Genomic DNA, 25850 nt, shown 5'->3' with positions numbered 1-25850 from the left:
TGTGAATGTGGGTAGTTACTTTTGGACCATCCTGTATAATAGCAGACAGATACATTTAACAATGTGGCAACATTTCATCCTATTATTTGCTAATAGATCTGTTCAGAGAATGGAAGCTGATGAGCGGTAAAGATATATTATGGATATCATGGAACCCATGCCACGCTGCAATACCCTGGCCAGCTCAGTTCAAATAAGACAGACCTCCCTTTTTCAGTCTTTGTCATCATTTCTGGATCATGCTCAGTTAGTATTTGGGCAACTTATTGTGAAAATAATTTAAATTTGACTGGTTTATTCTGTAAAAGAGACCTTTGACCCTATAAGTTAAAGTGACTGCTAAGAAAATTTATCTTGAACATCATTTCAGGGTGGAATCATTTATTCGTGCAACTAAAACCGGTGCTAAGAGGAGCAAGGTCTTCATTGCTGTCCTCCTTATCATCAGAAGTATGAACTATATGAATATTTTACTGGCCATAAGTTGAGTGTTTGATTTAAATTACCACTATCGAATCAAATATATTCAAAATGAATTATGATGATTTTAGAAAATTTAGGTTTCTTTTATTCACAGTATTATTTCAGATAAGGATGTGCTGAATTGTGCCCTCTACCAAGTCAAACAGATTGATCATGGGAAGATACGTTTTCAGGTTAGCACCATTTACATCAATAAATTATTCCAAATTCTGTTTTGAACAGGTATTTACTATATAATGCACTTTTCTTAGTACAGTGGGGGGGGGGGGGTACCACTGTCCATTTTATCCCTGCACAAAAAAAACTGAAAAAAGACAAAGACAAAAGGGACAAAAGGGACAAGAGGGACAAAAGGGACAAAAAAAGAAAATAGGGACAAAAAAGACAAAAAAGACAAGGACAAAATGGACAAAATGGACAAAAAGACAGGGACAAAATGGACAAAAAGGACAGGGACAAACGAGACAAATGTTCAGGAAAAAGAGGAGGAATAAGAAAATCTTGATTAGAGGACGGGCATGCTTTTTCTCCTACTTCATAGGAAAAAGCGAATACCCATTAGCTCGATCGCGATATTGTCGGCATATTGTTAATGGAAAAGTAATTGTGTGGGTCTGGGTATCTGCTTCTGGCCGCTATGAGCGTTATGATATTAAAAGATGATGACTTTTTTGATATCACCACTTGATTAATGGGATTAATGAAATATTGACTGAACCGTGTACACATTTATTTATGTGATGCCGTTGATGAATTCTGCTTATTTCAGTCCCTTCAGTGGTTTCAGTTGATTCTAAGTACAGCAAAACATTGACATGAAAATCTAAATTGTTGATGTCGAGTAGAATATATACATTCTCTACATTTGAGCTTGTCTAATTTTTTGTCTCATTTGTCCAAAGTTGTTGTCCCTTTTGTCCATAGTATTGTCCATTTTGTCCCCAAAACACTGTCCTCCACAAAAAAATGTAAAAAAAGACAAAGACAAAATGGACAAAATGGACAATGGTACCCCCCCCCCCCCCCTACATGTACAGTCGTTATAAGTACGGTCGTTATTGGAATTGCTATTTCACAGCATACTCCTGAACAAAATCATGTCAGGTTAAGACAAAATATGATCTGGCAAAGCTGCGTTTAGTCAACGGGGTGAGCGAGGATGAAGAAGAAACTGAGTTGGAGCTGGTTTTTGAAAAAGGGAGTAACCTCATGTCTCCACTAACTGTAAAATGGTCCGCTGAGAGGTATGTTTAAGAGCAGGGGTTTGATTGAATTGTTGCTTGTCTTTTCTGTTATCACTTAAATGTTCTCATCATGGTTTATATTTTAATTTGTGTATTATTTAGTGGTCGAGCAAAGAAGAATTTCCTAGTCTCACTGTGGAAGTTGGTGAATGAGCACATGACAGCCACGCCCCAGTTTCTAAACATTAATTACAACATGCTCCAGGTAACAGATACTACACATCATAATACATACTTCTCGTGTCATAACTATTGCATTCAATTTCCTGTTTGTATTTATAATACAGTAAAGTTCTAATATGGTTTGATCCATTTTAATCAAAATAAAAGCAGCTTTATGATCCAATAAATGTGAAGTCCAGTAAATCTCAGCCAACTTTACTAATATATAATAATCATTAAGATCTCATAAGTTATAACCTTTACAGTCTCATCTTAGTAAAGCTTCTGAACCTAAAATTGTAAGTCTAGGACATGTTTTCATTATCATGCTTGGGGTACTCTCTTCATTACACCTAATTTTCTCAGATTTCATTATTTTCCCATAATTCAAAACAATGCCTTTATTTCATACTGAGAGATCTGCATCCTTGATTAATTTATTGTGTTATATGCTTCTATAAATAATGAACTTAATTATATAACTTGTCTTGTTAATTCCTCAATAAGCACTTCAAATGAAATTCTTTAAGTTTTGTCTGCGCCATGAGCGTTTCCTACGTGTAATGCGTTACATTTTTAAACTTTTGACAAGTCGATTCTTTGATTTCACTGCTTTCTCAAGTTCTTCCTTTACGGTACCCACTTCCCAAGATGATTATGACGTAGCCTTTTAAATTGACACTAAATTGAGCAGTATCTGTCAGCATTAAAAATACTTCCACTTGACTCTGATTTAATCGCAGGATTCTCTGTCTCTGTCTAAGACCTTGAAACAAGTGTCACTTTTGGGATCCCCTGCTCTCGAGATGAAAGAGTACAAATACCTTACTGGAGAGGAGGAGCAGGATCTTGGTATTTAATTGATTTGTGACCTGAGTTTAATCATGGTCCCGTTATTCTGCCATAAAGAAGTGGTTCATCTGGTTTACAATGTTATGCTACATTATGAATTCCCTTGTATCATACATACATTGTACACTTTTCTCTAGATATACAGCCTATTCCACTTGGTGGCTCTTTTAGTTTCAGTTTCAAATTCTTAAAAATGAGCTTGATGAGGAGGAAATATTTCTACTCAAACGATTATTTGAGGTAAAAAATTGAGTATAAATAATAATATCAGGTGTTGTAACGGACGGTATAGATTGGGCGGTTGAGAACGCGGAGGACTTCATGGAGAAACTCATGAACGAGCTGTCTGGACTTACCAAAGCGAATATTCATTCCATTATGGCTGTTGAGAATGACGTCATCAGACTGTTTAACATAATGGACCACGCCCTTCACGAGCTGTGCAGGTATTTTCATTGATAGAGCAGGGAAACACTTTTGCACATGGATCAAAAAATACGTGAGAGTCACATAAATAATCTCAATACAAATATAAACAGGCAGGTACATCATTAAACCCCATGCCCATTTATTCCCCAAGTTTCTTCAGAAAAGAAACTTGATTAAACAGTAATTTGGTAGCTTATGCATAGGTGTTCTTACACTTAGTGCAGTAACTCTCTTCTTCAAAACTAAGCGTCTGTTCTGATGCCCGTTTTCAGAGTGAGATGAGCAACGAAGGTAGCCGCTAAATCAAGTGGAGGAAATGTGTAAAGAAAGGTGTTCAGTGTTTTGTAGTGCTGTTAGAACATACCTGTATTTTGGAAAAAGGACCAGAACACATTGCACATATATTTTAGGTCTTAATACTTAGTTAACTCAGTCGGTAGATCATGAAACCTTTATTTCTTCGTAACTGCTGTAGTGGGATTGTCCGTGTTTCTTGTTCTCCGTGAGATTATGATCAAAGAACGCTGTGGTATTGCTCCAGATATCACTCTGAATACACATAAAGTGGAATTTTACGGCAAAACCAAACGATATATCATTATGGTAAATAATTTCAAAATCTCCTAGAAATCAGAGCATGTAACCAGAACAGTTGTATATCCAGCTGAAACCTAAAATACTGATGTTCATATCAGATGTAGACATTATTATATGGCGCAGTGTTGATATTGTTTGCATCTGTAATGTTGCGTTGTTGTTGGCTTTGTTCTTCTAGTGTACTGTAACTCCATTAACCATAACCTGTAAATATGTGACAAATGTAAATTTATACCGTTTTGTTGATCTATGATAACTTACGACTAACTAAAACTGTTGACTTTCCATATATTGGGACAACAAATCAAACTATGGATTGCGCTCGGAGGAGGAGTACATACTAGATGTAGTATCGTGCCGTTTATAATATCACTGGCATCGCCGTTTTCCCATATTTGATATCAGACGATTCAGACTAGGACAATAATAAAAGAGCTGGTCGATTTAAGACAATTAAAACTATTGATCGACTGCGGTTAATAATGTATTGCTAGGCCAATATGGCTTTGTCTTTGTCTTTTTTTCTTTTTGTTCTTCATTCATTGAATAAAAGACGTGTCCATTTGGATCGTGAAGCACAAGGAATAACGATTAATAGAGTAGTTGTTCCTATATCAATAAAACAGCGCACAATTATTCCTTTACCCGTACGTTGGTTGAAACGGAATAAATAGACGTCGTTCAGGAAAAGCACCTTAGGAATGGAAATTTGTAAAACGGCTAAAAAACAGCGTGGGAGCAATAAAGTGCATCGCACGTGCCTTTTTACATCGCGATATCATGCGATTAAAGCTGTTCTTTTTACCAGATTGGAGCGTGTAACATTCATTCATTTTCGAACTTTCAAAGCGATATTAAAATTTGATGTAATGAATCTGAAGCTCCGCCGCGCTTGAAATAATTAAATGATAAGAAAATCGTAGGATTTCTTGGCAAAAGAGAGAAATAAAAGGAAATAATAAAGATCAAATGGCAGTCATCCTCATTATTCTGTGGAGCTTTCATCTCATACTTGAAAGTATTAAATACTTTCAACACTACTATATAACAAATAATTTGAGCCTGAAGATGGCGTTGACGCCGAAAATTTGCCCTTACTCCTAACTTCCTTGTTTCACTTGTCCTTGTCTCTTCCAACCGGATAATATCCAGATATCAGTATTTCAATCATGAGACTAATAAACAGCGAACTACTCCGTTATTTGATATTTTACTTTTAATTAACAATGATCTCTCCGCTAGGCTGGAGGATATAATGGTTAGATACGAGGATGAATTAAACGAGGACTTGATAAGAATGGAGGAGACACTGCAATCCTACCAGAAGCAACAAATAAGGTCCGTATATTTGCTTTCAATCAAAAACTGAATCAAAGTCAAAAATCGAAATTTAAAATGTGGACACGAGTCTTGTAACACCCTGTGTAACACCCTGTGTAACACCCTGTGTAACACCCTGTGTAACACCCTGTGTAACACCCTGTGTAACACCCTGTATAACACCCTGTGTAACACCAACACCCTTTAACAATGATTAAATCCCAGGAATGACAACACACGGAAACTACACGATCTGCTAACAGAGCTGCTGGATCAGATCACATTCAGTGAGACAACCTCCGATATCCTGCTGAGTATGCCTCTGAAGACAGCTAGTCAGATCAGCAGGGTTACTGAAGCTGTCCTTCTGATCCGGGACAAAAGGAAGAAGTGCAACGCCTCCCCTCTCATACACATGGTGTGTGTGGCTGAGCAGAGGGACAAGATGGATGCCCTACTGCAGGCGTGAGTTTTTTAATTGTTGCATAAAGCTGTGTATTATTAGTTTTCAAAAGCAAAACACGTTCCTTTAGATGATGGCATCAGGTGAGCATCAGGACATCCTGAACTCCACCAATTCTATAAACATGGTTTACTTAGTTGTTAGTGGACACACATCAAAATAGATGGACATGTAGGAAAATAACTTTGCGTATATGGACTGTAAATGGGGGGGGGGGGGGGGGGGGGGGGGGTGTAAGGAGGACTGGTTCCTCCTGTTAAATATTGTTGACTGTACTCTCACTGCTAAGGGAAATAATCAAAAGAAGAACATTCACCTTATTTCACTGCCTCATCCATACTCAGGAAGTTATCGACCGCACTTTAAGTCGGTAAGGATATAGTGGGCGGGCATACATACACGAACACAACTCTGAATTATAATAGAGATTTTGTAATGTTATTTCTGTGATAATCAGATTGAAATAAAATAATCGATTGTTGTGTAAAGACTCAAATTAATAGCACGAATTTCAAGCCAGGTTTATCCTGAGAGAAATAGCATGCAATTCAGAAAACTTCAGCGCGGCAATTCAAGCTCAAATGTAAAAGCATAAAACTAAAAAAAGAAACTGAAAGAAGAAGGCATGCACTCTTGCTCTGTGAGTCCCGGACTTGCTACTCTGTAAAGTGCAACATAACCTCAAAAGAGCCATCATATCAGCTTGAAATTTGTGTACAATCTTCTACTGTTGAAATACTACTTCAGATCTGTTCATTTTCTTGCCGGTTTTCAAATTTCCGTTTCCACATATTTATGATTGCAGCGTTGTCGTGTTGAAACTTCAGACATGGCGTAAAAGGAAATGTTCACCAGACAAATAACCGCAAATATCATGATAACCGGAAAGTAATCCATGGTTCGGTGGTTAGGAGCGAGTCCCATGAGGACTGCCCCGATGATGATGACGATCAGTGAGAGTATCTCAATCAGCATGTGAGCCAGTGGACGGATCATACTGTCTTGACAAGAGGTGTACCCTGAATAGTAGGGTCATTTTCCAAGGTTGAAAGTTGGCGCGATAAACGCATTAGGATTTACTGAAATTCACTGACATTTACTTACGAGTTCTTTATTCCATTCAATTAAAAATGTAAGTACACTATAGCCCAACTGTAGCTGTGTTCCAGTCGTACCTCGTTTTATAGAATTAGTTGTGTACTCACTAGAAAGGTAACTCACCTACTGACTTTCCTCCCAAACGCACACCATCTCCGTTCTCAGCCCTTCCATGAACACTCTCCATTCTTCCAACCTTTATTTTCACTCTGCCTACTGACGATTGTAAGGAATATTCGTCTTCTGAAATCAGTTAATCTTATTATATAAGGACATTTTTGTTCGTTATGACATCTCAGGTAGTTTTTGTATAATTATATTATGTATCATCCGTATGGTATGAAGCACTTTCCTAACACAGTACCTGTATCAATTAGAAATTTGTTTCCAGATAACATACCCACGCATGGTTCAAATCATGAGAACAGTAGCGAATGGCTAGATACGTACAATAACCGATGTTTCAAAGCATCCATCTTTTTTAAAGGACCTTTACTAGCTCAAACAGACACCAACAAGAACATCACGTCCCTACCTAGCTTATTTTCAATAAATATTTACAAATCGAACGCAAAACGCGTGCTTCTTGAGCAACAGTCAACACTAGCTAACTCAGAGGACAGCTGGCCAGCATTTCTGCTACACAACGTACCTGGTTTGAGGAAGTCCAATAGATGATGATTGAGTAATACAGCGACCAATAATCGCTAAATCATGACATCATATCATAACATAACATAACATAGGACGACAGCAAACACCCAATAAACGAGCAGTAATAAACAACGTTCGCTTAATGGACTGACATATTTCAGCATATTTTTCACTGCCAAAGCGCTGATAACAGCAAGCCTTACCCCACTCCGCGCGGCTTTTTAATGCACTAAATCTTAAAGATAATTCTCGCGATAAAATTTTCATCGTCACGCTTGAAAATTTCTAGAAATTAGAATAGCCGTATATTATAACAAACTATAGCAAGCAGAATTAAAAGATAAAAGGTTCTGGGACTTGAGTGGTACAAATAAAATGAAAGGCATGCTAATCATGCTCACGTACTGTAATGTATCGAGAGTTTTTTTAATTTTTACTATTTGACAAAATAATTGATCTTTTTAGTGTGAGTGTGATTTCAACTTTGAGTTTGAAAATATTTTGAAACGACTTTCGATATTATTGATTATTATATTTAATAACCTGTCTCAAAGCCCTTAGAGGTGGCTCTATACGGGTCTTTACAACAACAACATTTAAACCTTGTAAAGACTCTAGAATGTTATGGCTGGAAGGTTATGTACTTAACTTCAGACTTAACACCCCTGATCCTACAAAATGTATATCCTACTATTGCCAAGATTACCATCGTGTTCCTGTTCAGCAGTGTCTTCCTGTGGTATATCCTCTGGTTCTTCTTCTGCTTCCTCAGCCTCACTGGTCTCTTGTTGCCCTACAAAAGCAGTTTCCTGCGTGTTAGGATTTACATGGACTGTGTAGCCGTTGTCATCTGTTTGGGTCACCACCACATCTTGTGCTGGTGCTGGTGTTGGAGCTGGTTCTGGAGATGGTTCTGGTTCTGAGGTGGGAGTTGGTTCTGAAACTAGGGTTGGTTCTGGTTCTGGGGTGGGAGCTGGGTCAACTAATTGGTAGATATTTTCTGCATCTCCTCCCCCTCCTCCTCCTTAGATAAATTAGAGGTGTCAAAATATTGGAAATAGTTACAACCATGATTTCAAGAGAAAGGACACCCGGTATGTGGTGTCAAAATAAACAGCTACTACTTGCTAATACCGTTATATTTATTAAATCTATCATAGCTGATATTTATCAGATGGCAACAATTCTTTCAATAAATCTAAAAACACTAAACTACTAAACTCACCGCCGGGACTCTCGTCATCGCCCATTTCCTGCGTTTCCCAGTTTAGTTAATTAAGATTTTAAAATGTACAATTCAAGCTGATTATAAAGATGATTGTAGTCATACGAGCCATACGAGCCATACGAGTAAAACCCTCACTTTTTCTCGGACTCTATATTTTGTTTCTCCTCTAAATATTTAGATGAAAAAAATTAATGTTTAACTTGTGTTACTATCATCATGACGGTGGTAAACAAAACTATTCATCAGAATAATAGAAGCAAACAAGGGAATAAAAATGAAGGTGAATACTTAATTAAGGTTCGTTATAGTTGAGAGCGTCAGAACAGCTCTCAACTTTAATAAAAACGAAGCAACATAATAAAAAGAACGTCGGATCAATACAAGCTGTTGGGATTGACAATCATATAATATCCAGGGCTAACCATACAGGTCGAGAAACCTGTACAAAGTGCAATAATTATCAGTTAAAAGTAAGTACAAATACAATGAAAAAGACTAAAATGAGCTGATGCCCTTCACTGTATACAGAAATCACCGCTTGTCTCTCAATAAACGAAGCTCATCTTAACCGCATGCAAACGAGACTAAACTACATTCACAAAATACTTGACAGTGTTTTGTCAGGTATTTAAGAAACATGATACAGAAGGCAAGAGCTGGTAGTTACTCCATGATGAACTCCAGTCACTTAGCAAATTAAATGGAGTAAAATCGGACACAGTGCTGGGTAGAGTTGGAAGGCACCTTATAAATTCCCTTCATTTCACCACTTTCATGTACTTTTGCATTTGACATTGCTTTACCTTGGAACAATGCCAATACTTACTAAATTGCACCTTAAACTGAATCGTTGCAATTTTCCGCCCTGAATGCTCCTTATATACAGTGTACTAGTGATCTTAATAGGAGATTGCAATGCGCTGATTGTCATCCTTAAAATAGTTCTCTTACTTTTCTGAGAGGGGCAAGGCTGGGGTATTAGTCAAGTCTCACAATGGTTGACGTAAATAAAACTTATCTGGTAGTGTAAATGCTTGTGAGTGATACTGGCACGTCATGGTCTATGAATGCTTGGTATGTCAATGTACTGGTTCTTGGCAGTTGGCAAGTGCTCCTATATCCTAACTTGTATAATATAATGAATAGATAAGCTAAGCTTTAACTTTTATTACACGCTTCGACAATAAAATCTATCAAAAAAGATACATTTAAGTCAATCAAGCAACACTAAATATGAAGATAATTTAGAACTCCTGATCATAGAATTGATCACAATGTATAATATGTGATGAAGCTTCTAGCTGGTGGGACCGTAAGAATTTAAATATGTACACATGATCGTTAAACCGAATGATATGCTGTCCTCAAACAACAAAACAGCTGCTGAAATTGCTACCAAAACAAGTGTCTGTTACAACAGTCCTATCTTGCATCGAAATTATTCTTAAAACTCACAGAAAGTTTGTCTGTCACTAATTTCTAATACTTGTATAGAGAAGAGCTGTTAAAGGAAATGTAACGAAGAACAATGAATCACTTGAATCACTGAGTCTAGCTCATTTGTCTAGCAGCTGTGTTCAGTAGGCTACAGTATTTAGATAATATATATAATATAATACAAGTGTCATTCTCGAAATGTTACAGAAAGCCACAAGTTTTGGCGTTAGTCATTTCTCACGTCATTACGCTGTCACGTGACCTAAAGCGCGTGTAATGTAACGCAGCAGCTCCAGTGCCCCTTGTAATGAGATACCGATTTAAAGTAGAATTAGATTGTGCCCGTTATGAACTGGTCCCATGGGACCAGGCTTCCTTTACAGTCCCCCAGGTGTAAAGGTGTTATCTCAACCTTGATTGGTTATTTAGTGCTCGGTCAAGCCCACTATGTAAAACACTTCTCTAAGCCATTTAGCTGTTTTGTCATAATATTGTCTTGTAGCTATAGTGGTTCGAATTTCGAATATATATGCATTTAGATGTTGGCAAATTTCTCACTAAAATGTGTATTTTGATTACAAATAAACTAAAAGACGACGTTATTTCAGGTTCAGCGAGAGAGTTATTGAGGCAGTGGCTGGTATCACTTCCCCAGCATGGAATGCTGCTCAGTCAATACGACATTCCAAGCTTGCACCACTTCTACCGGTACTGAGGATCTTTTATTCCGCTTTTCATTTTCAATGTACCACTTTTTAGAAATAATCCTTTTTTAGCAATTCTGAGTATAAACTGTCAAACTTCTCCATGTTTTTAGAATGTAGTTTTAATTAGACAGATACATATTTTCTTGATAATTCAGTGCAGATCTCCAACTGACTACTGTATTATACTACTACTACTAACTGACTACTGTACAGGTTGTAAACTGGCTGTCAACCTTCGCCAAACCAAAATACGACGACCTAGTTGCACAATACCAAGTCACAGCACAGACCGCCTACCAGAAGGTTCTACGAGAATTCTTCGAAGACAAGCGCAGCACAGTGACCCGAAAATCGACCGAGAAAATCCTCTCAAAGTTTGGTTCCCGGAAGTCAGAGTTGGCACTCTCCCAAAAGCTGATGGGCAGTAATAACCGACTGCAGTCTCAATCCTCGCTCCACTCCGGAAACTCAACCACCTCACTCGACTCAATTGCCTCCTGTAGATCTGAGTCTGACTTTACTGTTACACATGGGAGTCAGTTCGAGGCCTCGTTCCGAGACTCGCTTGACTTTATAGAGATTACTATGAGCAAGGAGGAAGGGTTTATCAACAATTTCTTTAAGAGACCAGGAGCAGGAAAGATAGAGCTGATATGGGAGAGGTTGTTTTGTGCAGGTATGTAAACTGTAAAGTGTGGTATGTATGCAGGTATGTATGCAGGTATGTACGAAGTAAAGCTCATCTGATGGTCGACTTATAACTCATTAATAGCAGGATCAATCATACAGATGTTCCCACTGTTGCTTCAACGCTAGAAACTAAAGATGTATTCGGTTTTAGTAACTTCCAGGATCCTTACAATTGCCGCTCCTTCTCCCAACCTTAAATCCGCACTATTACCAGGTTTGTAGCAGAGCTTGAGAGCTTTATAAACACCAGCTGTAAGTTTGACCCGTACTACGCCCTCCCCATATACCTGAGTATACTGGACAGATTAGATGACACCCAGCAGGAGAGCTTCCTGTTCAATGTACTACGTCACTGTCTCGATACTAGCAACTTGTACTTCAACGAAATGCACAAGGTAAGACCTGCTGCAAATTAACTGATATTTTATAAAACTTTGACGCGGTGGGTGGGTGGAGGCTCGTAATTTTGATATTATATTTAAATATTGAACTAAGGAGTGGGGAGTGACATCTCCTTGTTTCAGATGCAGAAGAAGAGGATTCTGGAGAGTAACAAGAAGGCGAGAAGAGGCACTGCATCCTGTGTTTTACAATTCACCCAATTCCTCCTCTTCTCTGAATCTTTGATGAAGAATGCCAGGCGCTCTTCTCTGGGTAAAATTATATTTTCTCCCAATTTTCTTCTGTTAATTCAAATGTAGATTTAAATAAGTTTGGTAATTTACACAAGTGCTTCGACTTCATATTATAACGATGCTTAGGTTATTTGTTCCGGAGACCTGTCCAGTGCCCGACACGTTAATGATAACTTTCACTTCAGATCTGTGTTACACCCAGTTAGCTGAAGCGGTGTGTCAGTCTATTGAAGTGTTCTCGACCCACCAGTCTAAGGTATACAAATAGTGCAGTTGTAGTCATTAACCCGCGGCGGGTAGGCACGTGCCTTAAAATATTATTATTAAATCAAAGTTCTAAACAAGGGATAGTTAAAAAACATCGCCCAAGTCTAATCTTTCCCTAAAACAAAAACTAAGAATAAAGAACTTCATTGCAATTTCCGCCAATATCTCTTGTCATAACTCAAATTACGGAGATAATGCAGGTCAAAGATATTATTCAAATAAAGATTTCTTTTACATAAATCATGCACAATCAGCGAGAATAGATTGCTTTGGGGTCTTCCTCTTCTCCCTGGTAAGTCCAGTGTATTGATGGCAAAAATGAGGGAAGAAAACGCTGGTCCGTCAATAGGACCCCGCAAAACATGTCCTAACATTCTCCACCGACTACGGGCCACTTTTTCTGACAATGGCTCAGCATTGCAGCGTTTATACAAGTTTTTAAAATAATATTACATTAATACAATAAAGTTATAATACAATAAAGTTATAGTACAATAAAGTTATAGTGCGATAAAGTTATAGTACAATAAAGTTATAGTACAATAAAGTTATAGTACAATAAATTTATAGCACAATAAAGTTATAGTACAATAAAGTTATAGTACAATAAAGTTATAGTACAATAAAGTTATAGTACAATAAAGTTATAATAGTACAATAAAGTTATAGTACAATAAAGTTATAGTACAATAAAGTTATAGTACAATAAAGTTATAGTACAATAAATTTATAGTACAATAAAGTTATATTACAATAGAGTTATAGTACAATAACGTTATATATAGTATAATAGTACAATAAAGTTATAGTACAATAATGTACATTCTGACATCAAGGCTCCGCGGTGTAGGGTTTTGGTAAGATATAGTTGTATGATTTCTTCTAACGCATCCTATATTATTAACATATTATTACGCTAGTGCAATTAATATAATGTAAACTTATGTTAGCGTATGGGCAGGAAATTGCGGAACACGATATTACAGTATCTTTCAGAAAATCAGTGCGATTAGTTTTGTAATCGCACTGACTATGTTTTCGATTTCTCTCAAAACAGTGCAATTCGTTTTTTAATCGCACTCCCTGAAAAAAAAACCGGAGCGATTATGAACAAAATAAGTGGCAGTCAAATAGGTCAAAAGTGGAGTTATATTATTAACTGAACTGATAACATTCCAGATGCCGAGTGAAGTAGCGACGATTGAGAATTACCATTTCATCTACCACTTCTTATTTAGGAACAAAATAGACGGACTTGACAAGTTTAGAACGGTAAGTGTAACTCGACACAGATTGATTATGTCATGCATGATTAATGTTCATAATTTTAGTTTTACACATTCTTATGCTATGCATAATTTTATCATGTTTTCTAATTTTTAGTCCATTAATTATGATACAAAATCAATCTTGAGGAAGTTTTTGTGCTTAAAACAATTCCATCTAAGCCTAGCTCACTGATCTATCTCAGCATTGCCACAAGAAGTATAAAGACAGTTTGGAGAAGTACGTGAAGTCTTATCTCGGAACACCACTTGATAAGATAAACGTGTTTTTCGAAGGAGTAAATCTCAAGCTGAACTCTGGAGTGCCCCATCAAGAGGTTTGTTCTGTCACAAATTCTTTTATTGCTTTTAAATATAACTGTATCCTGACAATGTTTGAAGTTTAATAAGACTCAACTTTAACAGAAAATAGATAAATTGTGGATTAATTCACTTGCCTAAGTATTTTGACTTACAGATTGATAGTCACCACTCCATAAATGTGGTCAGGTGCACCTCTAATGTAAAAGTGATAGCTAAGCTCGACAGCAATGAATAGTATTTAATTAATTAATACATTTGTAGAGCGGAATTTCAATGTTGTCGATGACAGGGAAGATATACTGTGTTGTTCGACGAAATAAATGCAAAATCCACATTCGGTAGCATTTAGAATGTACAGTGTACATTCCAAATTTACATTGTACACTATATTTACCTGCTTATCATGTACTTCGATAGTATCCAAATTCTCTCATAAATGGACGGCAACAAATTAAAACACAACTTTCATTTGAATCTAACAGGAAAAATGCAGGAAATACCTAAAACATTTTAGACAATCAGTGTTTGTTGAAGAATTTAAAATTGTGTGTCTTCAACCACTTCGCTTCACTCGTAGATGCTTCAACGACTTGAACCACCCGACTGGACCATGCACCTCAAAAGATCCTATACTATGTAAGTCAGCTTGGTGGTAGAAGATCTGGAGAGCTTTGTCGTTAATCCTGGTCTGGATAAAGGTTCTAGTGAACTCTATCGAGATCACAGTTTCGTTCTCGTCAATATCTTCCTTGTTCAGCCTTTCTATAAGCTTTGGAAAGTGGGCGTGTGTGTGGCCGAAGAAGTAGGTTTGGGAGATCGCTTGGTGATTTTGATCTATCGCGATATGGTAGGGAATGTTGACGTCTGATGCCTTTTCAAACAGGCTCACATAAGCGCTTTGCATTCCTTTCTGGATAGATTTACCTGTCACAACAACCACATCACCTACCTGAATACTGTCTTCAAACCCATAATCTTTGTTGTTGATGAGGCTTTCTCTCATCATAACAGTTGTGTATTCATTTCCCTGGTGACTCTCCTTTTCTATTGCCTCGTCCTTTATTTCCTCTTCCTCTGTTTGGACTATAGTGAGAGTTACTGATGTGACAAAGAATCTCGATCCACTGGGATTTTCAGCACAATTCATTCGCAGCATGTTCATGCGACCTTGCAACCCCCACTTCTTGCCCCAAGAGTTTTCAACAGTGAAGAAATCCTTTTTGTAGGCCAGGAGGGTGACAAAGTGATTGCAATGTATGCCTGCAACACACTCGTTTGACTTTCCACTTTGGTAGTAAAATATGTGATCGTTTACGTGGATACATACGGAAACAGGACCACTGCCCTTAAAATGATCCATCATTCCTCGTTCAGTCGGGAATGATACTTTCGAACGGACCACCTCGACAGCGTGACTCATGGCATTGTCCAGGTTCCTGTCATCTTTACAATGGTGTTTAATTCCGGTGTAAGGGAGATCACTTTCAAGAGGCAGATTCTTTAATCTATGAAGGTATCTAAATACTTCATTTGGGAACCAGTTTGTGATTTTCCAATGATGGGGATGTAAACAATCCATCAGAAACTGTCGTGAGAATACCTTCTTGTCTGATCGAGTGAACATAGTTTTCAGACGGTAAACACTCTCTAGAACATTCAGTGCGCTGAAAATTCCCGCAGCTAAGTGTCCTCCAGTATTCCTTGATGCTACTTCACCCTCGTGTGTAAAGTTAACATACTCCTCGCTAAATCCGCCGAACTGGTGGAGTTCATGGTGAAAGAATGTTTCCTTCGCTCCTTCATAACCTTCTTCCTGTTCCAAATCATACTCCTTCAAATCATCAGGTGCCAACTTCTGAAGGATTGGTCTTATGGTCTGATTTCCTAAATTAGCACCCAGATATAGTCCCTTCTCTTCTTCACTTAGCAGGGCGAAGAAGTTGATCCCTGTGACAACTGGGTATCGCGGAAGAAAGATAACTTTGTTGTAAGCCGGCACAAAGTTATCTTTATATCTTCTTATCTTCTCAGTTGTGTCTTCGGGCGGGAACGCTGTGGCTATATCAGGAAATAGGCCCAGGCCACTGTCTTTGTCCCCGGATGTTATGTCCTCTTGTACCTCCTCCCATATTTTCTCAAACGCACTCCATCTAGCGGATTCTTTAATCTGGAAACCTAACGTGTCTGGTCCTTGGTTTTTTTTATCAAGTTTTCTGTGGAGTCTACCGCTAGCGATCTGTAACAATCCAACAAGAACATAGACCAGTACCAAACTCATGGCAATCAGCAATAAATGGGATTCGAGTTGTAAATACTTACGAAAAAACGAGTACGAGGTTTACAAGTGCTATTGTTTAGTATACGAGTGATATTGTTTAGTATACGACGGTTTTAAACATAGTTTTCAAGTCTCTCTGCAATTAGTGGTGGCCTGGGTCACTAACTCATTTATTTACTCACGTACTAAAAATGAGTTGTCACTACCGTCCTAATTCCTATAGCTATGCAACCGTGATTATTTATGGTACTTGACCATCTGATGGCAATATGGTGATGTTTTGTTTAAAGGTTGTGAAAATGTTGTTAAAATTCTCGGTGAAATGTCCTGATCTCCTATTTTCAGATCGGATTTTACTCTGAGTTTTCAAAACAGAAATTAAAAGCTCTGATCACAGATTACAGCGTCAAAGAGGTAAGAGAAAAGCTTTCTTTGATTTTTCTGCACAAATTTTCAATAAATACTGTCACCAGTATCTAACCGTTATGATGATTTGCTTTAAGATGGTTTTATTTATCAATTCTTATTGCTAGGTCAAGAAAGGACTAGAGTCAGTCATGAAAAAGATCGAAAAGCACTTCACAAAGGAGCAGAACCTTTTCACGGTGTGTACTTTTTAAATGTACTAATAATGTGTAGCACAGTAATGATGTAGAAACCCATAAAAGTAGCCAGCGTGACAGATATCACTTGGATTCTAACCCAAAGGTTCATCGTTGTTTTGGCCATAATGCGCGTCACGTAGTTGTAACGCGCGGATATATCAAATTTGATTTAGTGGCGCAAACGTACTTTCTTATTTAGTCCGAGACGAAACGGAATCTCGTTAGCTTTTCGTGTTAAAAGCGATTTCTCGACGGTTATCACCTCTCTAGATGATTCTTAAAACATTTGGACTTCATGGCAAGGTTGAAATACATGCAATGAGGGCGTTTTCGGCCACACCCTTTTTCAGGGTTTCGCAGTCACTCGAATTATTGTATTTCAGCCCAGGAAGGTCTTAAAGACTATTCCGATACACCAAAATATGCCTAATAGCCACATTTATATACAACTTATGAAGCAACATATACCTTAAAATGCTTTGTTTCGGAAATATGGCCGAAAAAACGGTTTTTGGCTTGACGCAGTTCATAATTTCCGTGATTTTTGGCATTTCCGCCTAGGAAGGTCGTAGAGACTATTCTGATACACCAAAATGTGCCTAATAGCCACATTTATATACAACTTATGAAGCAACATATACCCTAAAAGGCTTTTTTTTCGGAAATGTGGCTGAAAAACGGATTTTTGTCGAGCAAACAATGACAGTATTCACAAATGGGCTATTGGACTGTTAACTAGAAAGGTCTTAAAGACTCATGAGCAACACAGCATTTGTCATAAGATGTAAGATGACTCACTTTGTGTCCAGAAACACCTACAAAAATTGGAGAATGATCTACTTTATTGGGCATCTCTTTTAATGGGCCAGGCCAGCAGCATATTTGTGTCTTACGAAATGGCAATTTTTCAAAATTACGGTTTCTTTAGTAAAGGTCAATGGGTCAGTTGCAAACAGCAGATTGTTCGCAATTGCCGACTTATGCACATCATATACTCAAAAACGCTCACTTTAGGAGTCATTATTAGTAAATAACCAATACATGATTTGTGAAAACTCCAACAATTTTTCCTTGGTACCAATTTAAATAAAATGTGTGACGTGCCAGACCAAAATTCAACTTCAAACTTTTTATTTATTCATGCCATGAAACCATGATATATGTTCCATGAATACCGGACCTAAAATAAATCGGCACTGGATCCGGGCCAGATTGACGCTTGACCACTGACCAGTATAACTGTATAAGTACCCCACTTTATAATCATAATTGACTTCACTGCCTCGACCAATATTGGTCTGTAATCCCTGGATTGAGATCTGTTGGCTGCAGTTTAATTTAGCTCATTTACCATAATAGTAATACCGCAGTGGTTTGGTTCGCATAGATTTTCCCATCGTATGATAATGTGTGTCATTCCCTCGTTTTTTAATCAAGTGGTTACTGGCTAGCTCTTTTTTATTACAGCTGCCTCGAGATCTTATCTAGGGCACTAATACATTAGTACTAGACCATTAGAACTGTAATTCTAGAACTTCAGATTAAGATTACTTGGCCGAATGGCAGGGTTCGAGATTCGACTCTAAAACGCTCAGTTTAGGAGTGATTAGTAGATAACTACTGCATGATATGCGAAAACTCCAACTAGACAAGGATCATGCTTAATCAAAGTGTTCCTCGAATTGAACTTAAGTCTTGTAACCTACTGGAGTTTGGGCCACTGAATTGATCTAGGTAAACTATAGGTAAAAATATAATATTAATCATAAGCTAAAATGTACTAATCTTTGTATTCTAAATGGGGAAAAGAAGAAACATTGTCAGTCAGTCGAGAAAATTGTCAGTCAGGCTATATATATATATATGAATACGAACTGATATTAATTTTAGAATGTCGGGAAATTCATTAAGATTTTTATTCTTTGGTTTTTTAATTGTGCTACGAATCCGAGTTTGAGTTGATAACCCCGAATTTCCTGTTTGACTCTCAAAGAAAGGAACCAAGGCTTACGTTCCTCTTTTTGGCTCTGAGACCCAACTTTAAGATCGGACTTCGGAGATCCTTGCGTCGGAGATCATGTAAGTGTAACATCAGTACATGACATCAGACTTTTTTGCTTGATATTGAACCTATAAATCTAATTATATATTCGAAACAGCACGAGATGTAACCAAGGTTAATTTAGATAAGATATACCTGCTTTAGGGGTTACAAGACCCCACGAAAGGCAGGCAGAGCATCCTAAATCCTCATGCTATCCTCACGTTGACCATCTAGGTCCAAACTCCAGCCTCTCATTAAAAAACAGCTATTAGGCCCGAGATCCGTCCCTTGTCCCGTAGTGTCCCGTAAGTAAGAGATCGTTCAGATTTTGGTCATTTAGACCCCCTCCCAGCTCTAAAATCCACTTTACCCAAAGCTGGAAAAATGTCACATGTGAAACCTAAATAGCTAAATCAGCATCTCGAGACCTTCTATTATAAAAACCCCGTGATCCTACTATAAGATTATAACTTATAAGGCATAAAGGCATTGCATGCCGAAATTAAGATTCACTTCAACTGGTGATGTGAACCTGGTATGTTACCTGAATGCCCTCAGTCAAATCTCGAACCCTGCTAATGCTATTCTGCCAAGTAACCTTAATCTGAAGTTCTAGAATTACAGTTATAATCTTCTAATGTTCTAGTATTTGTGCCCATGCCCCAGATAAGATCTCGAGGCAGCTCACAGCTGTAATAACAGAAGAAATAACCAGTCACCACTTGATTAAAAAACGAGGGAATGACAGTTGACAAACATTATCAAACGATGGGAAAATCTATGCGACTGAAAAAAAGAATATGGGGTCATTCTAAAGTGGGAACCAGACCACTGCGGTATTATAAGAAATCCAGGGATTACAGACCAACATTGGTCGAAGCAGCGAAATCAATCATAATTAAAAAGTGGGGTACTGGTCAGCGGTCAAGCAACAATCTGATCCGGATCCAGTGCCGATTTATTTTAGGTCTGGTATTCTTGGTACATATATTAAAGTCACTATTGTGACGGTACATTAGAACTAGACAGAAACAAAGTGTGAAGGGCCTGAACGGAACCCCTCGGTTTCAATTCCTTGTTTAACACTGCCGTACAGCAAGGACATTCGCCGGGTTCTCCAAGGATGGGCACATAACTCATTATGGTTTCATGGCATGAATAAATAAAAAGTTTGAAGTTGAATTTTGGTCTGGCACGTCACACATTTTATTTAAATTTGTACCAAGGAAAAATTGTTGGAGTTTTCACAAATCATGTATTAGTTATTTACTAATGACTCCTAATGTGAGCGTTTTTGAGTATATGATGTGCATGAGTCGGCAATTGCGAACAATTTGTTGTTTGTAACTGACCCATTGACCTTTACTAAAGAAACCGTAATTTTGAAAAATTGCCATTTCGTAAGACACAAATATGCTGCTGGCCTGGCCCATTAAAAGAGATGCCCAATAAAGTAGATCATTCTCCAATTTTTGTAGGTGTTTCTGGACACAAAGTGAGTCATCTTACATCTTGTGACAAATGCTATGTTGCTCATGAGTCTTTAAGACCTTTCTAGTTAACAGTCCAATAGCCCATTTGTGAATATTGTCATTGTTTGCTCGACAAAAATCCGTTTTTCAGCCACATTTCCGAAAATAAGCCTTTTAGGGTATATGTTGCTTCATAAGTTGTATATAAATGTGGCTATTAGGCACATTTTGGTGTATCAGAATAGTCTCTACGACCTTCCTAAGCGGAAATGCCAAAAATCACGGAAATTATGAACTGCGTCAAGCCAAAAACCGTTTTTTCGGCCATATTTCCGAAACAAAGCATTTTAAGGTATATGTTGCTTCATAAGTTGTATATAAATGTGGCTATTAGGCATATTTTGGTGTATCGGAATAGTCTTTAAGACCTTCCTGGGCTGAAATACAATAATTCGAGTGACCGCGAAACCCTGAAAAAGGGTGTGGCCGAAAACGCCCTCATTGCATGTATTTCAACCTTGCCATGAAGTCCAAATGTTTTAAGAATCATCTAGAGAGGTGATAACCGTTGAGAAATCGCTTTTAACACGAAAAGCTAACGAGATAGCCTTTTAGAACGGTTGGGATCCGACTAATTCGTAAATTTATGGATATTATATGGTAGGGCGAAGTTCTGATGCTGGGCTTGGAATTGAAAGCACTATGAATTTTATTGACACACGCTGTAACCCCTTTTGAGCGCGCGCGAAGGGGTTACAGCGTGCACGCTTCGCGTGCACGAGAGGTATACAACGTGTAGCAAGAATTTTAGAGATCCTGTACTATACCGTAAAGTAAAAGTAGGCGAGGCCCAGTGGTGCATCTCGCCGATCTACCGAAGTGTGGTGAGAAACATTATTTATGATTTAATTGCTGATGCGTGGCCCAGTAGAGCATCGCGCTACAATGTTATAGTCTATGTAATAAGCGCCATGAGCTGGCACAGAATTTTTTGTCTGTGATTTTGATAAATTTGGTATCAAAAGTTGCCTCTAAGTGTGAATAATGAAAATTCACCGTGTAGCACGATAACGGCGAGCTGTATGTGGGTCTTTTGTGCATCGCAAGAGTGTACAAAGGACGAAAAATGGGTAATGTATTGCTTAAAATGCCTATAACTCCTAACATATTGAATACATACAGGATCGTAATGAGCTTAGTCAGACGCAACTTTTAGTACCAAAATTATAGTATTTGAAGCACAAAAATTTTCAAAAATTTCACAAAGTTCAGATTAAAAATTTTTGAAAATAATTTTCCTTCAAATCTTAAAATATTAGTACTAAAAGTTTCGTCTCGATGAGCTGATTACGATATCATAATATTTATGTGATAATAACTGAAAATGTGAAAGTTATAGGCCAAAAACTAAAAATTTGCGCGAAAAAAAGTACGCGCGGCGAACAAGCGCCGTGTAGCATTTTTAGCGAAAATTGCTACACGGTGGATTTATTTTATTCACATTTTTAGACAACTTTTGGTACCAAATTTATCGAAATCGGAGAAAAAAAGTTCTGTGCTCGCACTTGTATTGGCGCTTATTTAATTACACTGACTATTAAATTAACTTAAACGCGTCACATTTCTTTCAGGTCGCATGCTTGACAATGCAAGCTGAATTTATAAAGCAAGTCGAAGGATACGAAAATCTGATGAAACTTTGCTACCCAGATGCAGGGCTGAAGTTTTCCTTTTCTGTTGCCCAGATTCACGCTATCTTCGATGGGAAGAGTCCACGACACTGAGTGACTCTTGATTATACTGAAACATTTTTCCCTCAAAATGTCTGCAAGTTAAATATATGATAATTGGCATGATGAATATTTGTTGCAACTTAATTTGATATCTAACTTAACGTGAATTAACCCGTTACTTCTCAGTTGTATTTAATATTTGCTGATATTTAAAAACATATTGCTATTTGTACAGCTTTATATTTATTGATTTGAATTGTTTATATTCGTCCGTTTCAAATTATTTGAGCTGTTTAGAAAATATTGGTTTTTTGTGTATTCATATTCATGATTCTTACATAATTTGCTTAAATTTGGTTGTTAAGGTTTTGTTTTACTTTTCAGTCGAAACGGGGAAATATTTCCATCAAAATATAAATAACTTAGTGTACAATAACTCAGTATCTAATACAAAATCACACTGAATCATTTCAATATTAATTAGATCAGTCCATAGGCTAGCAATATTCCTAGCACGATACTAAATTTGACACTAGAAAGATCTCAAAAATAAGGTCTCTCATTTTTCTTAGATAAATGTTCACAACTTTTTATCTTCGCCTTCCAGAACAATATTGTAACCCAGAGACCTACGAGCCTCAGGACTTCGGAGTTCAGGCTCGACCAGGGGTTTCTGCCAGGGATAAACCCTGTCTTTCTCATCGTGGTCCTCCAACTTAACCCAATTACCTTCATTACTGATACATTCATAGTTAGGAGTAACCCATGGGATCAGCCACATGGGGTTGGTCCAGAACAGGTAGGCTTGGTAGAGACCGAAGGCGATGAGAACTGCCCGTAATAAGGGGTAACGAGCAGGACGTCGGCTCTCGTAGAATGGAGGGTAGTGTTTGGGCCAATTCTCAGGGTGGTCCATGTCAATCTGAGGGAAGGGAGAGGGGTTAGCAGATCTAAATAATCCACTTACAGAGCATGTATATAATCTAAGTTTAGAGTTGCCAGACGTTGCCTGCCTGACACGCCGGGAGGGTCCGCTCCTACTAAATCGCTCGCCCAAATTTTAAGAAAATTCTTGTGAAAAGGCCCTAAGGGTATGAAATTGATCTGGATCGGTGTATTTTTGAACGCTGATTCCGAATCACCCCCCATGACGTAGGGTGGGTCACATGAGACAACATTTAGGGTTAATGGTGGGAAAATCCTCTCCATTTTTGCAATATTTTTATGGCGAAAATGGAAAAATCCTGGGGTACGATAATCCATATATTTGGGGATCATCGGCCACCAGAAAACCATTGCACCAGTAAACTACAATAGCATTTAAAGCGTTCAAATCGCTTCCTTATCGCTTATCATTTGTTGTTATCAGCTTACATTTTAAACTGATGTTACGAGCTGAGTATTATTTAAATTCCACACTATCCACAGTGAAATCCACTCGACTATAAGAAATCATAAATCGTGATGGTATGATATGATATCATTTTCTTGCGCATATATATTTGTTGGGAATAATTAGGTTTAAAATCGTTGTCTTTTCCGTTGACAAAATATGCTGGTTATTGAAATATCACATTCTCCTTGGAACAGTGTTCCTGGTAACTAAATACTTGCCCTCAGGAAGATGATAGCACTTCAATGGTTGCTGCTCATGCAGTGTTTTATCGGTGGCACTGCTGGAGCTAAAATACTAGTTGCAGCTCCATTTAGTGGCAGTCACTACTTTGCCACTTCAGACATCGGACACCTGCTCGCTAAACAAGGACACCAAGTTACCTTTGTAGCTCCAATTATAGATCCTCGAAACATAATGGAGCACGAGAACTTTACTTTGGTGCCACCATTTTGGAAAATTGAGGGACTCGGAGGCAATGACACATATGGATGTGTGATGTCAATAATTGAGTCAGAAAGGGACGACTACTTGTACTTTGATACCCAGGCGGCAAACGAAGTATGTAAACAAAAGTGGGAATGGCTTTACCAAATTCTCATAAACTATTACACCAGTGATCAATTCTTACAGTTACTGATGGATGAACAATTTGACCTGATCGTTGCTGAAGATAGAACTTCCATTCCGATACTCGCTGTGACAAATAATATTCCACTGGCGGTATATTTTCCTGAAGTTGAGTACAGCAGGACTAGGATGGCTCAAAATCTCCCGCAGTTTCTCTGCAGCGAACCTAGCATGGCAATTCAAGTCTATGATGGAGAGAAACCAGGTTTTTGGAGGAGACTGTATGGGATTTATAACCTGGTTGTCGGAGGAGCTAAATTAATATCTGCTGTTGAGACGATGTTGAAACCGGTCTATGCCAAGTACAGTATCAAGTCAACACAATCCTTGCTGGAGAAAATACAACTATTTATCATAAATGACCACCCGGCATTCTCATTTCCATATCAAGTTGCAAACAACGTGGTACAGGTGGGAGGATCTAGTTTGACAGAAGGAAAACCTCTCCAGGGAGATCTGAAAACGTTTGTTAGGAACCAGACGGACCCTATCGTGTATGTATCAATGGGAACATACATTGATTTCATATAATGGCTAAAGTGGCATGCCATCTTGCTAAAAGTTCTGCAAGAAAGCGAATTTAGTGTGGTTCTCAAAGTAAATGAAGGGAGTCAATACAAACTCCCTGAACTTTCTAGCAAGTTTTTTGTGTCGTCCTGGGTGCCACAACGAGATCTTCTGGCAAGTGGGGATATCACACTGTTCATATCAAACTGTGGTAACAATGGCAAGATTGAAACCATATATTATCAGGTTCCGGTTCTGTGTACTCCTACTATTGGAGAGCAAGGTATAAACGCGGACGCTATTAAACACAGAGGTTTCGGAGAATTGATTCTACCAACAAAGATCTCAAAGGAAACTCTCAAACGTGTAATCGATAAAATGATAAAAGAAAATGAGTCATATCGTGAAGAAATGTCAAAAGCTGTAGACATCTTTAAAACAGATCCGGCTTCTGGTAAAGACAAGTTGATGTATTATTTGAACTTGATACTGAAGCATGGAAACTTGGACCACTTGATTAATCAAATCATGATGCAGCAAAACTTCTTGGAAATGTACCATCTAGACATTATATTCTTTGTCACTTTGATCTCTACAATGATCAGTTATCTTATATTCGAAGATTGTTTCTAGAGTGGTGTTAGTTGTTTCTTTTAAGTAGAAATATGTTTGTTCTGTAACATGTAAGTATTTTTAATGTTTGTAATAAAGTTATTTTTCCTTTTACTTGCCAAAATTCATAACTAAACAGTTTTCTTACTTGTAACGGATTGTCATTGTCAATTTAAAAGCTATTTTTATGTTCATTTAAAACTGAAAGTACCAACTAAAATACTGGCGAAAACGTGCGGAAATCCTAAAATATTGATGGCAAAAATGGCGATAAAATAAACTTGATCACCTTGAGATGTGGTGGATAACGACCGTCATTCTCTAATAGCAACTCTTCATGAGGCACTGGAGGTTTCCTAAAACCTGAAGTTAAGAAACCATGTTAAAAGAGATTCATGAACAGGCAACATATCACTTATCAGCAGTCTATATCTTCATTTCTTTCCTGAGCTTTAGAGTTTTGTAACATGCTTGTTACCCCCCCCCCCCCCCCACTTGTTATTGCTTCTAAGAACACCTACCGGGTATTTTCCTGATGTTGCCATAATCGAAGTGAGACCCAGCTATAGTCCTCACCAGCAGCAGGTGGCGATGTCTGCACACCGCCCGAGTCGTTAACGACATGCTAATAAATTATATTTGTAAGGAATACAAGGAGTTAAATTGGAGAGCGGGTTGTCTGAAACACAATGCTTGCTGGAGTTACTTTTATTAGTTGAAA

At 37.8% G+C, this 25850-nt stretch overlaps 3 protein-coding genes across 4 annotated transcripts; 1 reads left to right on the top strand and 2 right to left on the bottom strand.

The window, feature by feature from the left end:
- The first annotated feature begins 96 nt into the window (after positions 1-96).
- Positions 97-22351, top strand: LOC134821670 (exocyst complex component 1-like). 2 transcript variants are annotated; one of them, XM_063832376.1, is made up of 20 exons: positions 97-246; positions 371-450; positions 589-656; positions 1588-1727; positions 1830-1932; positions 2156-2188; positions 2633-2741; positions 3013-3187; positions 5010-5105; positions 5313-5552; positions 10576-10675; positions 10888-11350; positions 11579-11759; positions 11889-12018; positions 12185-12255; positions 13446-13538; positions 13738-13869; positions 16479-16547; positions 16667-16738; positions 21886-22351. In XM_063832376.1, exons 1-13 carry the CDS (start codon positions 140-142, stop codon positions 11584-11586), a joined length of 1722 nt encoding a protein of 573 aa, XP_063688446.1. In that variant the 5' UTR covers positions 97-139; the 3' UTR covers positions 11587-11759; positions 11889-12018; positions 12185-12255; positions 13446-13538; positions 13738-13869; positions 16479-16547; positions 16667-16738; positions 21886-22351. The 2 variants fall into 2 exon arrangements, with proteins under 2 accessions (XP_063688446.1, XP_063688452.1); XM_063832382.1 differs by lacking the exon at positions 2156-2188.
- Positions 6034-8552, bottom strand: LOC134825892 (putative uncharacterized protein DDB_G0290521). The gene is made up of 4 exons (XM_063838078.1): positions 8528-8552; positions 8009-8326; positions 6772-6891; positions 6034-6569 (listed from the first exon to the last, which is right to left on the bottom strand). The coding sequence occupies exons 1-4, from the start codon at positions 8550-8552 to the stop codon at positions 6322-6324; spliced, it is 711 nt and encodes a 236-aa protein (XP_063694148.1). The 3' UTR covers positions 6034-6321.
- A 34-nt stretch (positions 22352-22385) lies between the features above and the next one.
- On the bottom strand, positions 22386-25838 carry LOC134826094 (uncharacterized). The gene is made up of 3 exons (XM_063838361.1): positions 25651-25838; positions 25419-25492; positions 22386-22909 (listed from the first exon to the last, which is right to left on the bottom strand). Exons 1-3 carry the CDS (start codon positions 25751-25753, stop codon positions 22568-22570), a joined length of 519 nt encoding a protein of 172 aa, XP_063694431.1. The 5' UTR covers positions 25754-25838; the 3' UTR covers positions 22386-22567.
- Positions 25839-25850: the final 12 nt, after the last annotated feature.

Source organism: Bolinopsis microptera, chromosome 1 (assembly GCF_026151205.1).
Source record: "Bolinopsis microptera isolate Bmic1 chromosome 1, MBARI_Bmic_1.0, whole genome shotgun sequence".
Taxonomy (NCBI): Eukaryota; Metazoa; Ctenophora; class Tentaculata; order Lobata; family Bolinopsidae; genus Bolinopsis; species Bolinopsis microptera.
This window is presented reverse-complemented; position numbering and strand designations above follow the sequence as displayed.

Excerpts from the sequence above, each read along its gene's own strand:
- LOC134825892 (XM_063838078.1), bottom strand. The coding sequence starts at position 8,552 with ATGGGCGATGACGAGAGTCCCGGCG. Across the intron at positions 8,327-8,527 it reads CGATGACGAGAGTCCCGGCG|GAGGAGGAGGGGGAGGAGAT; the intron begins GTGAGTTTAGTA and ends AATTTATCTAAG. Across the intron at positions 6,570-6,771 it reads TTTGGGAGGAAAGTCAGTAG|GGTACACCTCTTGTCAAGAC; the intron begins GTGAGTTACCTT and ends CCTACTATTCAG.
- LOC134821670 (XM_063832376.1), top strand. The coding sequence starts at position 140 with ATGGATATCATGGAACCCATGCCACGCTGCAATACCCTGGCCAGCTCA. Across the intron at positions 1,933-2,155 it reads TTAATTACAACATGCTCCAG|TCTCATCTTAGTAAAGCTTC; the intron begins GTAACAGATACT and ends TAACCTTTACAG. Across the intron at positions 2,189-2,632 it reads AAGCTTCTGAACCTAAAATT|GATTCTCTGTCTCTGTCTAA; the intron begins GTAAGTCTAGGA and ends ATTTAATCGCAG.
- LOC134826094 (XM_063838361.1), bottom strand. The coding sequence starts at position 25,753 with ATGTCGTTAACGACTCGGGCGGTGTGCAGACATCGCCACCTGCTGCTG. Across the intron at positions 25,493-25,650 it reads CAACATCAGGAAAATACCCG|GTTTTAGGAAACCTCCAGTG; the intron begins GTAGGTGTTCTT and ends TCTTAACTTCAG. Across the intron at positions 22,910-25,418 it reads GTTATCCACCACATCTCAAG|ATTGACATGGACCACCCTGA; the intron begins GTGATCAAGTTT and ends CCCTTCCCTCAG.